Raw genomic sequence first — 15616 nt, 5'->3', positions numbered from 1 at the left:
GGAATATTTCATCATCTTTGTGTTTGGAAGGATGTGGTTCTGTGTATAGTTGGCTGAGCATTGTCACAGCTAGCTTTGTTTTTCAAATTCCGAATGTTATGATCCTTACCAGTTCTTATTAGAATAGATAACTGTTTTTATCTATGAGTAAGATGCTACAGAAGCTTTAAAAATGTAAAAAAGGGAGAAGTGGACACATGCAATTCTAAAGAAGAAGTATATGGTAGCCTGTGAACATGTCGATTTTCCTTGAAAATATACCTATTTCCTTAGATGTATTGAATGCTTTTAATGTAAAAAAAGCACTCTGATTTCATACTCAGTTGCAAAAAAGATATTTATGACATCCTGCAGCGATGATGGTCTCGTGGCTTTTCTGAACCTCCCCATATTTGACACTGACTTCTTAGTCTTTTGTATACTAAGACAACTACCAAAAGTGTGAGAAAACAATTTGATGATAATCTCACTTGAAAACAAGGCATTTTATTCTTCCTAGGCAGTGTGTACATGAATTTAATAGATAAATACTTCACAATGAAGGCTGTCTGCTAAGCCCAGGATGTAAAAATTATGTTCAAATGACAAAGTGTTATTTCTTTCAGGTGTCAGCGGAAACAATGGCGGATAGATTTGCCAGCTACTAGTGTGGTGATCACCTTTCATAATGAGGCAAGATCTGCTTTACTTCGAACTGTTGTCAGGTATATATAAGAGAGCTTAATTTTTCCCTAAAGGCCGTTTATTTGTGTCAGAAAATGGTTTATGATAAGGAAGGAAAGTAACAACCTGTTATGCTCTTCTGAACTGTTTGCAGAGGAAAAGATAAGTCTTCAGTTCTTACATTTTGAAATAGTGATGTTATACAAAATTGCTTGCCTTAACTACAGATGAATTGAAGTATGGAACCAATTACCAGATGATGTTTGGAGACTGACTGTTTCAAGCCAAAGTCAGGATAGATGGATTCTTAAGGGATATTTGAGCCAAAGATACCTGCAAAACTTCTATGTTACACGTTGTCTATCTAATGTTCTGATTTCTGGGGGCTGGAATAGTGGAGGTGGGGGAGGTAGGGGTGGTGGGGAGGAAGGAACACCCAAATTCTACACATGTACCTCTTCACTCTTTCTGTAAGAATAAGTGAATAGCTGCTGTTGAAGATAACATCCTGGGCTAGGTTCTGCTGTGGCTTAACAAAATAACTCCTTTTATGACATCATTATGGAAAATTAATACTGCTTAGTACTGAATGCTTTTTTTCTTTTCTGTTGCAGTGTCCTTAAAAAAAGTCCATCACATCTTATTAAGGAAATCATACTGGTGGATGACTATAGTAATGATCGTAAGTACTTTTACAATCCGAACTTACAGTGCTTATTCTGGTAAGACTTTCTGTAGATGTCAGTAGGTGACTTGGTTGAGAATAGGGTACTTGAATAGGAGCTGACAGGGACTGATCCAAAACCAGGTCTTAATTCTTCCATATCTGTAATTTTGGAAGTGTGAAGAGTTCCTGTAAATACTTCAGGTATATTTTATTACTCCGTGTTAGTTGAAGGACCAGAGTGTATCATTAAAAAGGGCCTTTGCGTAGTATGTTATCTTAAGTAAAATTAAAACCCATGGTTCCTGCAACAAATATTTTTGTAGCACTGTTTTAAATGAATGCTGGTCTCCATCTTGGAAAAGTTCTTATTGAATCTAAAATAATTCAGTGTTTTATAAGTACTAGAGTATCATGATAGAAACTCGAGCAATAGAAATGGACCTCTGAGTAACATTTCTTAAAGGAAACTAATGTCTATATTTGCATTACTAGTTTTTAGCTAGTTTAATACATCTTTGTTCCTTAATGTGGATTAAAGAGAGCTCTCCTATATGAAAAGAAAAGTTTATTTAATCCTATAAAAGTGTTTTTCTCTATGCAATGTAGGAATGGCCTAAAATAAACAAAGAGAATATAGTTAAATAAAAATGTTTCAAGACTGTAAAATTAAGTTAGCTTTAAATAACATAATGAAAGTAATAATTTCTTAACCTGATAACTTTTCTTTATTTCTGGTGAGATATGTTGGTTTTTTTAAACATGTATCTTATATTTAACTATTTATGACCACAAACATTTTTACCTACAAAGCCTTTGCTTTTCTTTGAAGACAACCCCTCTTTTGGTATATAGTGTTGGATATCAAATGGGTTCTTATCACTTGATTTTTATTTTTTTTTAATTATTTTATTTTTTAAAGCTGAGGATGGTGCTCTCTTGGGAAAAATTGAAAAAGTACGAGTTCTTCGAAATGACCGCCGAGAAGGTAAGTTTGATCTGGGGAAGGGAGATACAAATTCCACTGTGCTTCCTTAGCTTTTAGTGTTCATCAGGTCTTTTAAAGGAACATTCTACTTTATAAATCTACTGGTGGAAGGAATAAAAAAAATGTATTTATGCAGGTAAAAACATTAATTCTGATTGTTGTCCTATTGTTGTGTCCTATTGTGTCCTATTGTCCATTGTTGGCTTTTACAGTGAAAACTTCCTTTAGGATTTGCATTTAATCTTCAACCTTTCCTTTCTCTTCCTGCACTGAATCCTCAGTTAAACTGTTCCCATTGTATGCAAGGTCTCACTGTAAACTATCTATGTATCTATGTTTGAAATGATCCAGCTTAAAAATAGCCCTCTGGTTCCCTTTTTAGATATCATTTTAAGGATTTAGTTGGTGGATAGCCTGACAAACAGTTTATTTTGGCAGCCTTTAGAGGTTTGGAGCAGCCAGGAGGGCTGGGACCCAGTATGCCAGTTTTGCTGAAGCCAGTGTGCCCTGTAACAAATTTGTCTTACATTTTTGTTTTCTTCTATGTTGCTCTGTGAATTATGGTCTCATGTCACTGAACTCTTCAGTCAACAGTTTCCTGACTCTGGAGCTTAATGTATTAGATACAGGCAACTGTTATTCTACAGCTGTTTGAAATAATAACTGAGATTTGACAGCTGAAATAGCTGACTGATTTAGCAGATATATACTTGTTAATTTTTATAAGGACTGTATCTTTTAGACTGCCAACCTGGCCTGGGGAGGAGCTGGAATCATTAGGTTGTCAGGTATTGGAAATGACATGCACAAAACCTGTGTTGTCCCATAATTCACGTTATTGCAATAACTGATGGGTTCTTTGGAATATACTTGTGAACAAAGACATGTTAGCAATGCAGGTCTTTTATGACTTGCTATGGTTGTCAGGTTCTGAGTAAGTTAATGTCATTTTTCAGTACAGCACTTGAAGATAGTAGTAATGAAAAAAAACAGAAGGAAGGAACACCTTTTTGATGTTTGGTTTTTAGTAATTTTAAATATTAACTTTGTAGTGCGTACACAGATTCATACTTAAAAATAGGCATTAGTATATCTGAAAGTGAAATACAATTTGACAGATCTATTACTTTGTCAGAAAAGAACAAATGTTTGCAGATGGAAGGCAGAGTACTAGTTTACTTTGTATTTTTGTGAGACTAAGATTAAATATTGCACATACAAATTAAAATTCAAGAAAATTGGTAAAATCAACCACTGTGTAGGCTGCTAAGAGTGGCACAGCAGTATAAGCAATAGAGGAAAGCAGGGTGTTTTAAAATGAAAGTTAAAGGGATGGTGTTGGTGAAAGGGATGACATTAACTGCCTTTCATTCAGAAATAAATGTTAGTAGTTTTTAGTCTCATCTGTAGGACCAGAATTTGTTCTGGGAACAGATGTGTTCTGAAGGGTGTGGTAGTCTACAAAATAAATGTTCGGTGCAACTTTTTCAGCTCTATTTATTTTAAGTCTGAATGTGATCGTGGAAGACTCAATGACCCAAGTGGTAACCTCTATTTTTCTACCACTAAATCTGAAATTAGAAACGCTGTTGCGTGTTTTCTGTGGACTTATAGCAAGACAATAGATTCTACAACAATGTAAATTATAAATAATAAGCTGTGGAAGGAGGAATTGAAATGTAAAAATTAAAAAAAAAAACATATAGCAAGAGTGCCTGAGGAAGGTTTGGTGTGGAAAGACTAAACAGAACAGATTCAAAGGCTGGAATTGGGGAAACAGCATAAAATCAGTGAAGTACAGTTAACTACCAGTGTGCCACAGAGAAGGTGTAAAAAGTACTGTCAGAGAGCCTTAACACAGCACATATCTACAACAGTGAAATGCTCCCACTTGAAGTAAGAAATAGTAAGAGCATACAAACTTTTCCTCTTAAGCATCTTGTATTCTGTTTGGCATAGTCATATTTTGAGTATTTATTTTGTAAAGGGAGTGGTAAGAAATGGGCTTGACTCCTTTACAGTGTTTCAGGGGGCAAAAAATGCCCAAACAAACCAGAACAAATTTGATGAGAAACAATATAGAAAGAAAAAGAAGGGGGAGAAAAAAAAGTAATTACTTGGGTTTGATCTTGAGTGACAATGAAATCAGTACATTTATTAATAGTAGAAAAAAGCAGGGAGAAAATTTGCAAAGAAATTATAGGAAGCTTGCTATGTGTGTATATATAGCAAGGAACTTTAAGGAACGGTGAGGTCATCCAATGAACGAATATTAAAAGGAAAGAAAGGAACGAAGGAAGGAAAGGAGCAGGGTAAATCAGTAAGGGTATATGTGTAATTAAGATAAGGAGAAGAGAAGAACCTTTTGGTTTTACCAGAAGTTTCTTCCTAAAGAAATCTTTTCAAAAAAACCCCAAACAAACCACAAAACAAGAGAATTGCCATAAGCACAGAGAAAAGACAGATGAAAGGGGTGGAAGTAGGGCTCTCAGATGTAAACTAATGAATCATGGTTATTTCTGGAAGAAATTCATAGAAGAATGGACAGAGTGTAGTAAGAACTAAGATGAGGGGTGGCAAAAAAGTGAAGAGGATGGTGCTTTCCTCAGTTCTATAGTAGAACTGTCTGACATGTTTGTTTCAGATCCGATCTTGAGTAACATTTACCAGTATCAATACCATTTACAGTAATGCAGACCCATTTGTACTTGTGTATCACTTGTTTTGAAAAGGCACTTTGATTCTTCTGCTTAAATTAGATCAGAACTTGTAGGGTGCAGAAGGTTGGACACTTGCAGGTTGTTTGGTGTGAAGTCGTTTCACTGAGTTCTTAACTAACATCTGGTTTTGATAATGGCTCTTTTGTGTTTGTCCTGTTTGAGTTGGTGTAACTTAGCTAATGACTAACTTGGAATGCTATAATTCCTCAATGCTGTTGATTGTTTTCCTCAGGAAGTACTTAAAACTTTTTATCTTTGCTTCTCAGGCCTGATGCGATCCCGTGTCAGAGGGGCAGATGCAGCACAAGCAAAAGTGCTGACCTTCCTGGATAGTCACTGTGAGTGCAATGAACACTGGCTGGAACCACTTTTGGAAAGAGTAGCTGAGGTTAGTAAAGAGTTTTAAAGTAATTTCCTGAAGAAGTAGGTTTTAAATTTTAAAACCATCTGGTTTATACTAGATTAATTTTATGCATTTTTCTAAGGAAGCTTTTTCTGACTGGAGATGATGGAGATGACTGGGGTGTTCTGTGATTGAAACATATTTTTTGTTCATTAATTCTGTGAACACAGGAACATAAAATCTGAATATTTATTATTATCTTTGCAAACATTCATATATATGCTTCCTTGGTTCTTTGGGGAATGCCTCAGTAAGCTGAAAATCTTTAGAGTGAAGTATAGTTCTCTTCAACCGGTATCATCTTGGTGTAATTCAGTTTACCTGAGTCTTTATGCCTCATTAAGATTCAGTATGATAGTAGGAGAGAGGATGAACTGTGAAACCAAAATTCTCATGGAAATTAACAGGAACTACAGGCTCTCAGCTTCTGTGAAAATAGTGCTTAGTCTATGTCCTGGAAAAGCAATTGATGGGACTGAGAATGAAAGTATACTGTTTTCTCTAGAGGTTGGTTGTACTTGTTAACTTCCTCTGGAGGCACTCAGTTGAAATGGAAAGTGAATGGACCGTGATCCCAAAAAGCACTGAGGAACACTCAAGACAACAGGGGGTTTATTCTTTCTTAATTGCATTCCCTTTCTGGAAAGCTAGTCTTCCAGGAGAGGCTTGGTTCCAAAATGCTCCTAATCAAAATGGTTTTGCTAAGCTACTCTGTTTTGTTAATGCCCAGATCTTCTCTTATCCTCCCTATTCTTCCCTTTACCCTGGTCCTGCTGACCACACTATTGCTGATATAGACCAGGGTGCTGTTCTTAGCCATCTGGGCACACTGCTGGATCATGTTCAGACACTGTTGACCAGCAGCCTCAGGTCCTTTTCAGCCAGGCAGCTTTCCAGTATTCCCAAACCTGTAGCATTGCACAGGGTTGTTGTGACCTAGTTGCAGAACCCTGCATCTTGCCTTGTTGAACCTCGTACAATTGGCTTCAGCCCATTATATTTCCTGGGTATTCCAGAAATAGTGCAAGTTGCCCAAGACACATCAGCAGTTGAAATCCTGTTTAGGAGTAAAAATAATTTTAATCAGGTCAAACCTGGACACTATTAAAGTACCTAAAATCAACAAAACCCTTCAGTGTGAGTAACATAGCAATTCCTTCTGTTTTTGTACCCATCTAAAGTGTTGCCTCAGAAGGGTTAGAGGAATTTCTGTTTAATTATTAACCAGGAAAATAAACTTGAAGGCATTAAATATCTCAAAATGAAGTGGAGAATGCTTGCAGCTAAAGCACTAATGAATTCTAGAATATGAAAACAGTTTTCAGACCTTTTTGTGTAAATGGTTTGAAGCATCTATCTGTTCAAGAAATCAGAAGAGAAAGGGTAGTTTTGGTCAGCAAAACCCTGCTTTTGCTAAGACAGCTATTTTGTCATTTTCCTGTTTCTCTTGTCTAACTTTTTCCAGGACATACTCATTTGTCTTTCTGAAACTGAGAAGGTATTCAAAAAAGTGTTATCTTTTCATCATAACAAAATGTAAAACCTCTTATTAAATTGCCAGCAATTTTGTCAAGATCCAGCATTGCATATGGTATATTTGGTTGGAGAAGTTGGAACGTATTTTGCTTTGTGCAGCAGCTATTTTTTAGTAGTACATGAATCACTAGATCTTTCAAAACTTGCTCTTCTCAATTATCATGATACACAGTAATCATGTGTGCCATTGAATAGTTTTCAGCTATATGTATATATTTTTCTATTCTTAAAAGCTGATATACTGTTAAATAAATAATTGATATAGAATTCCACTTAACTGTCATCTGCAAAGATTGCCAACCAACAGGTATGGGGATTGATAAAGTAGCTTCTAAGCTTTCTGCTTGTTCGAATACTTAAGGCATGGATAATGTTTACATATAGCATTTGATAGTTCTTTGTTATTTGCTCACAGTGCAGACAGTATGTTACTTGATGTTAATTGGCAGCATTTTCTTGATAGTCTCAGTGACAAGAAGCTGAGTAGATGTGAACTGCTTTCTGATCTGGCCTCACAGGTAACTTTTTTCAGGTCAGGGCTACTGTTCATTAATAGAATGTTTTCTGATACGCTGCTGCATCTGTTATATATCTGGTGGAAAGTGTGTTTTTTTCTTTTTTTTCTTTTGTTCCGGAATTGCCTGCTTGGCATTTAGTTCTGTTGGAGTTTTTCTGTGGGAGATTAGTTGTGCGTGTGTTACAATATAAAAATTTATAGCTTCCAAGAAACAGTCTGAATTGAGTCAGTTCTGCAGTACTCTTATCTGATGTGCTGTAACCACTTTAGAAAGCTGTGCATCTGACATACATCTGAGACACTGAGCTTTCCTCCTCAGTTGGAGAATGATCTATCCCACAGTTTTCTTCCATAAGATAGTTTTCTGGTTAGAGTATTTTTTTTTTCATGGACCATGCTTGCTTAGCATTCCTAGAGGGGTTTGACTCTGCTAGGGATTTTTCTTCAGCAGTTTGAGCAAATGCTTAAAGCAGAAACAACATACACGCAAGGTGAATATTTTAGCATTCAACGTGTGTACACATATTTCTGTAACCTGGAGCTGGTATATCTTCTTTTCTCCTTTGTGGAGAATGGTTTTCTGCCTGATTTCCTAAGGCTACCTTTTATGCCCTCTAGATTTTGTGTGTGTGTATGATTAAATGATGAGACTGTGGAGGTTAACCCTTTAATTCCTAAAAAATGTCAACCTAAGTAATAAATATATACAATCCTGAAAACATCTGTAACTATTAGTGATTTCATGGACACTTGTCTAGTTGGCTTTTTCCATTTCAGATTTCTAAACACTTTGGTTTTTTCTAATAATACAGCAGTTATATAAACAAAATAAATTGAAAGATTCTGGTAGAGAACTGAACTCATCTGTTTTCATAGAATAGCTATAAATCCTTTATCACTTTCAGGAAGATATTTTTAAACAAAGAAGATCTTAAAAGGAAGGAATAACTAAGATTAAGAAATGAGCTATGGTTTCCTTTTTCATACCCATCTCAAATTTTTGTGACTTTGAATGAGTCAACTTTTAACTGGCATAATGCTAAAAGGAAAATATTTATATTTTCTCTTAAGAGTGTTGTGAAGCTTAATCTTTGAAGTGTCCTGAAATTTTTAGAGGGGAGGAAGCAATGTATGCAGAATCTTGAGGATAATTTTTGATGGTTTATGAGAACAATATATAAAATCTAAGTCTCTAGAGCATTCATAACTTCCTTATGAAATATTAAGATGAAATAGCTTGCTACAAGTTTTCAGGCACTAGAGACCTGCAGTATTTGCAGGCTATTTCTTTTCATTATCCTCATCAAGAAGTATGTGGTTTTCCAATTGTGTCTTCCATTAGGAGACCAAAGATTTCTATGTTAAATTATCCTAAAGCAAGGTACTTATTTATCCATGGTGTGATTAAAAGGAGCAGCTGCTTTTTAGTGTTTTAAATGAGTGAACTCTCTGTAATTTGAAGACCCGCAAGCTCTTTTTTACCAGTCTCTGCATTAACAACTTCATAATGCTCTGTGAAGCATCAACTTAAGAATGTGCAAATCTTTTCTCTGCTTTGCTAGTGAGTAAATCTGTAATTTCAAGTCATAGAAGGAACAGCATGGTTCCAAATCAACAATGTGAGGATTATATATGGAACTGAATGCACACAACCTGGGTATTTGGCTGTCAGAGAAACAACTGGGAGTTGTTTAAATAATGTTAGGTGTAGCAAATAATGTTAGTGTGTTGTCGCACTGATATTGATAGAACTAATCAGACCAGAAGTAAAAGCCTGAGGAAATCCCAAATGTACAGACACAATATGCTCTCTGCTTACTTGGCACAGCAGAGATAAGTTGAAGCCTAAATGAATCTCTGCCTAATGTGACACCTGATGACTTGGGCAACTTTTACCATCAGGTTCAACCCTGCCAAGTAGAACCATTTGAGAAACATAAACTTTTGTCAAAAACTGTTTTTAGAGGTGGACATAGATTTATAAGCTGTTTCAGTTTCAGCTAAGGAAAGAAAGAAAGAAAGGAAGGGTGCTTTCATTTTTGTACTTTATACTCATGGGTACTTGTGAATAACTGAATAGGCTGGATATCTTCTGCCTCATCAGTCTTTATTTAAAGGAGTTTATTAATTCTGTCACTCTATACAGAATGCCTAAAATAAGGGCATGGGTACACCCGAAGCACTTCAGTGATATAGGAAGGTACATATCTGCAGTATTTTGCAGTGAGGGTGCAGTAAATTGTAATTGCCTCCCAAGTACAACACAGTTACCAATACTGTGTTCTTACCATTGCAAACTTGGGCTTGAGGCTACTGCTAATAGGAACAGGAGCTAAAGATGTGATCGATGGGGGAATAGGATAGGTTGGCCTTTTTTGTTTGTGTCTCTACTTTGCTTTAGACCAAACTAGTTAATACTTAGTAGCAGACCAGATTAGGTGTTATAATCCATCTTCATAAAAACAGATACTGGGCCTGGGTAGTATACCTGTGGTGATACTAAAAGGGAATGTAGGTATGAATACTGTATCTTCAGCTTTCAGCATAGTCTTCAGCTTGGATTCTCTTAAGTTTGCTTGAATTTTTCTTTTGGCTGATAAAGAAGTTCGTGACCTTTTGCTTACTCACGCAGAATGAACTAGTAAATGCCATTTATAAAATTAGGGCTTATTAAAATCAGCACAGATTGAATAGTTAAGGTTCAATAAAAGAAAATGAGTGTTAAATATCCTTATTGGACCAAGCAAAGCATTTGACTAAGATTTGCTTTTAAGTCTTTTCTTATGAACTCAAATTATTCTCATGCTAGTTTGGCTCAATCTGATCTGTATAATACTGATTAGCAAGGGAAATACATTGCTGAACCACTGTTTAGAATATGTATGTTGTTGTTTGAATATGTACTTATAAAATAAGTTCTTAAAAATTCTTAAAATTGTGACATTTAGGTGATTTTTTTTTTTTTTAACCTTGAGAACACTTTCTCTATAACAGAGGTTACCAAAATATCTTCGGTTTGTTAAAAAAATTTTTTTTATATTCACAGATTTGGTGATACACTGTTCTGAAGTTATCTGCTCTCTGAATGATGTTAAATTGTGCAGCTCAAAACTTCTGTTTTGATTTCAAGCAATAAGCCATGGAGACAAAATGGCTTAACCATGATACTGCATTTCTAACATTAGATGAGTCTTTTTTTAGAGTACTGAGGTCTTGTGATCCTACTTGATGATGCATGTGGAGTTGTTGGAAAGATTTTTGTTCTTAAACTATTTTGGCAAAAACATCAGCTAAAGAAATTAACATGGCTCAGAATAGTATACGAGACCACGGTTGGACAGAGGAGTGCGGTTATCTGTACCACTGGAATCTTGGCTGCTGGAAATTAAGAGCATTTGTTAGTTTGAGGTGCTTTTTAGATTCTCTTTCCTGTCTGAGTTTCTAGTATTGAAGTGTAATTCTTCTAGTGTGAAATGGGTTGGCATTAACCTGAGACTTGCAGAAAGGCCTAAGTGTTCTTTAAAGGTTGAAATAATAGGACCATAGTACACTGCATGGCTGGAGACTTGCTGTGGAAAATATGAATTCCCTGGATGCTTCTTTTCTTTGAGCTGGTTTTAAAAGTAAGAATAGAAGTGCTGTTTGTTCGACTCCTTTTAGAACTACAAGTTTGCTGCCTTCTTCAAGAGCAAGTCAGAAGAGGGGGCTTACTTGAATATAAGTAGCCTAGAATAGAAGGAGGATTTCCAGTCATATCGTATGGTTTCTGCTTTCTAAAGCAATGCTGAGCAATGCTGTTCACAGCAGTGACTGTTCAGAGCCGTAAGCTGAAGTAGAGGGAGAGCCGGGGGAGACATGCTAATTAAATCCTGCTGAACTGTTCAACATCACATCCTGTCTGAGTCTTTATATATTGATTTCATTATTTCAATATTACTTTCTAATATTTATTTTAGGACAAGACCAGAGTTGTGTCTCCCATTATTGATGTAATTAATATGGACAACTTCCAGTACGTGGGGGCGTCAGCTGATTTAAAAGGCGGTATGTACCTGTACTGGAATACAGATTTTAAAAAAAAGCATCAAGAATCAAAGCTCATAATCACTGCAGTTGTGGAATGGGCAATTAACATACCGCTCTTCGCTGTCATAGATCTAGTTTTAAGTTCTGTAGGTCATTTGTTTCTTGCCTTGGATTTTAATTGGCCTTATTGTTCTCTGCTTTAAAACAGTTCATCTTTGTTATACTATTTCTTGTAAGTTTATGCTACCTTTTACCAGTATGTAAGACTATGTAAGACTCGCTCCAATGCTTGTAGGGTTGTGTAAATGTCAGAAGAAGCTTATAGTCAGAGCTTGTCATTCTCATTTTAGATAAGATAGGCTTTAATTGCTCACTAGTTTAGAAGCCCATCAACAACGCAGTGTCTATGAGGTTTGTTTCGAGATGCTGGTTTGGTAAAAAAATTCAACTCTTCTGAATAAGCAGAAAGCTTTGGAATGTGTTTAAAAGAAATAAGTGTTTGTTAGCCATGATCTGTAATTGTGAAGAGACTAACATACCATGAAAATTTTTAGTGTTTATATCTTTGCCATTAAAAAATTCCCTGTTAAATTGAGTTTAGAAAAACTACAGTTTTGATATGTGTAGCTAGTATAAACTGTTGACTTGTAAAGCCCTAAATAAAAATAAATACCAAAAATTCCTTCCCTCTTCTTTTCAAAAGAGGGAAAAGGCAACTACATGCTAAGCTTATTACAGACTTTTAAAACTTTTTTCACTGCTAATAAGAATCTGGTATTTAAAACAGCTGTTCTCTACCCACTTATCCCTTTTTTTCTTTTATTTGTAAATAATTGTTCCCACAACCCTGGAAACTGAACTGTCTGCATAAAGATATGAGATGAGCCATGATATAAAAATTAGAGTGCTCTTCTCACAGTGTTTCAGCTTTTTCTGAATGAACTTTCTTGAGTGAGGAAGCCAAAAGCCATTTTCAAGCCTGTTCTTTTAGGTTCTGGTCTCTAACTGGCCATGAAGTGTTGTTCCAGTTAACTAAAATAAAAGCATTATTTGCATAATGTTGCATATGCTACAAGTTCATCAGTGATCTGGAGGTGGGAGGTTCTATATCCTTCTTATTAATGTTTTCAAATGACACCTATATGGTGCATATATTCACAGTACGCTAATGTATAGTTCTGTGCTATTATCTGTGTGCCAGCATTACTAAACCTTAAGGCCTTTACCCAGTCTATTCATTAAACTTTGAGTACAGAAATCTCTATACCATTATGTGGCTTTTACTGTTGTCTGCAGTAGTAGGAGGAATTCTTTCCTTGAAACCTTAGATAGGTTGCTGCTGGGTTCATACTCTTTAAGTTCTTCCCAAGTGAAGTGCGAGAAGATTGAGAGATTGTTTCTCTTGTTACTGCTCTTCACACTTCATCTTTGAAACGATGTCTCCCAATTCATTCATCTCTTTCTTTTCAGTACTCGTTTTCTCTCCTTGTACACAATAGAAATAGATTAGGGTTTTAATTTTTTTTAAAGTGAATGAAATCTATGTACTTTCTGGATTGAGGAGTGAGAAACTCGGTTGTTTTTTTTAACATTAATAGAAATTTTGCACGTACCAACCTTTCAAGCTATTTGAGGGTCAGTTGAAATATGAATAATATATTTCTTGTCAGTTCCCAAAGGACAGATTGCCATGTTAGAGGCACTACAGCATTTGGCATCACAGAACACTTTCACTGAGGCCAAGTCTAAACATGGAAACCAGTCTATGCTTTCAACCTTAGATACAGTGTCTGTGTGGCTGAAGCATGGAGAGCTGAAACAGCTGGGACAGCATTTGTGCCTGGTCTGTTTTGAAAGGACTTAATCACCCAAGACAAGCAACCTAGCAAATGGTACACAATTTTTTTTTAAGTGGACATGTCTGAAATAATTCCCGAGTCTGGCCAATACTAAATCCATGCATTTCATGTTACACTTTTTTTGGGGGGGGGAGGGAGTTTGCAAGGCATTTATGCCACACTGAAAAATACTGTAATTACTGGAATAAACTGTAGTTAACTGAGATCTAATAATTTAGAGTATGCCTGTGATGCAGTTTACACTGGGTAGAATTTCATATTGGGTATGCACTTGTGTTTAAAAATATTCCTTTTGCAGAGTTACTGATACTATCTCATTGAGAGCAGATTTTTCCCAGAGTCTGTGAAAATGGAGACGGAAAACCAGTTTTTAATGGACAGAGAATTAATACACTTGTTCAGTTTGTGAAAGTGCTGTGTTCCAAAAGAGACCCCTTGTGTTCACTGGAGTATATGGTAACTCTATCCCTCTGCTTTTGCTGGAGAACAGTAGAATTTTCAAGTTCTCCCAGATGCAAGTAATTTTGCTGGGTATGTGTGATGAAATGTGACTTTTTAACCACATGGAAATACTGGAACTCATTTTACTCTTCTTGCTGGAGGCTTTGCAGTACTGTGGGTTGTAGCCATTTTACTGTTTTGCTACTTGGAGTTTTGAAGTAGTCAGACAGTCTTTCATTTTTACAGTGCAACACTTCATGAAATACTCAAACATGTAGAGAAAGAGCTGGCATACATGCTGTAAAGACTGTTCAGGATAATTTCTGTATTGTGTGTGTTAAGTATCTTGTGAGTTACAATGAAAACTGCTTTATTTTCAACTTTCTACATCAGTCATTAGTATGCACCTTTACAGATGCAGACAGATAGTTTGTATGACTGTAATTGTTGTCTGTTTACTTCAGCTTTTTTCTCCACTTCCCCAAAAAATAATTTCTTTATCTTTATGCTGGAGAAAGAAAAGTATTGACATCTGTGCACCAGAAATCTGGAAATCATTCATTATATGACTTCACAGGATCTAAATGTGTTTGGCAGCAGGCAGACTCTGCAAGGCTGCTTTTCTAGGTGTACTGGGAGAGGGCTATGGACCTTGTGCAGTTTTTTTAATAAATGTTCATGCTTATGGGCATAACCCAGCACAAAAACTGTTATGAAAGTGTTTCCTATAAGAGGTTTGTCTTATACCAGCTCTGTATCATTGCCTAAAGGAGTTAATTTAATGATTGTTAGGTAGGAAGCTGCTATAGGTGACCTACTGATCATGTCTGTTCTAGTGACCTTTATGGGCTTCTGTGCTTAACTCATGACAGGACCAGACCAGCTGTTGCTGTGTGTACACACTTTTATGTTAATGCATAAACTAAGTAAGATTTTGGTGCTCTAGCGCTTGCCTTAGGTTTAAAAAATGATACACTTAAAAAGACAGTGGGAAAGTAAGAAGTTGAATGAATGTTAAGAAGGTAAGTGGGACCTACATAACTTCTTGTGACCTTCATGATAGAGTACTCTTGCTGATAGAGCACCAAGAGTACTGCATAAAGGCTGTGCAAACATAAATATGTGATCACTTATTAAGAGTGGAAATGCAGTTGTGCAGTAAAAAGATTGGAAGATCTTCATATGATGTTCTATTTGTCACTTGTTGACTGGGTTTCTTATTTTGTGTGATAGATGATGACAAGAGTAATCAAAGTTATTTGATTACTCTTTTTTTGTTGTCCAGTCAACTTATTTACCTGGTCTCCTACTTGTTTGTTTTCTACCCAGAAATTTGTACAAGTTTAAATTTTTAATTCCTCATGTTTTCAGTCAACAATGTTACTAAAAGTTGAATGATGACCGCAGTCTTTTTAACATCCTATTTTTCTTCTTGAAGGCTTTGACTGGAACCTTGTATTCAAGTGGGATTACATGACACCAGAGCAAAGAAGAGCACGACAAGGAAATCCCGTTGCTCCCATAAAGTATGTCTGTACCACCACTTCTCAACTAGACTAATTTTGCAACTAAAGATAGTTAGAAATCATCATCTCTGAATCTGAAAGAGGATCTTTACTATAGCTTTCATCAATATTGAAATTTCATTCATATTTATGGAACCTTGTGAGACTCCCAGAAATAAATTGTATTTTAAAAAATAGTTTAAAACACACTGGTAAATTATTTACCAGTAGATGTCACTTTGTTTAAAGTTTATATATTTTGAGGACTAAAAATACGGCATTGGTGTTTTAATG

General features: G+C 35.8%; 1 protein-coding gene across 1 annotated transcript in view; it reads left to right on the top strand.

Moving 5' to 3' along the window:
* The window catches only part of GALNT2 (polypeptide N-acetylgalactosaminyltransferase 2), a 91212-nt gene that overhangs the window by 57900 nt on the left and 17696 nt on the right, over window positions 1-15616 (top strand). Inside the window, exons 4-9 of the mRNA XM_051783524.1 lie at window positions 606-704; window positions 1278-1345; window positions 2250-2315; window positions 5302-5423; window positions 11448-11535; window positions 15256-15343. Of these exons, the coding sequence (XP_051639484.1) occupies window positions 606-704; window positions 1278-1345; window positions 2250-2315; window positions 5302-5423; window positions 11448-11535; window positions 15256-15343 (531 nt within the window). The remainder of the gene's footprint in view (window positions 1-605; window positions 705-1277; window positions 1346-2249; window positions 2316-5301; window positions 5424-11447; window positions 11536-15255; window positions 15344-15616) is intronic.

The sequence above is a fragment of the Manacus candei genome, unplaced genomic scaffold (assembly GCF_025592945.1).
Source record: "Manacus candei isolate 608988 ecotype Guabito, Panama unplaced genomic scaffold, ASM2559294v1 h1tg000017l, whole genome shotgun sequence".
In the NCBI taxonomy this organism is placed as follows: domain Eukaryota; kingdom Metazoa; phylum Chordata; class Aves; order Passeriformes; family Pipridae; genus Manacus; species Manacus candei.
This window is presented reverse-complemented; position numbering and strand designations above follow the sequence as displayed.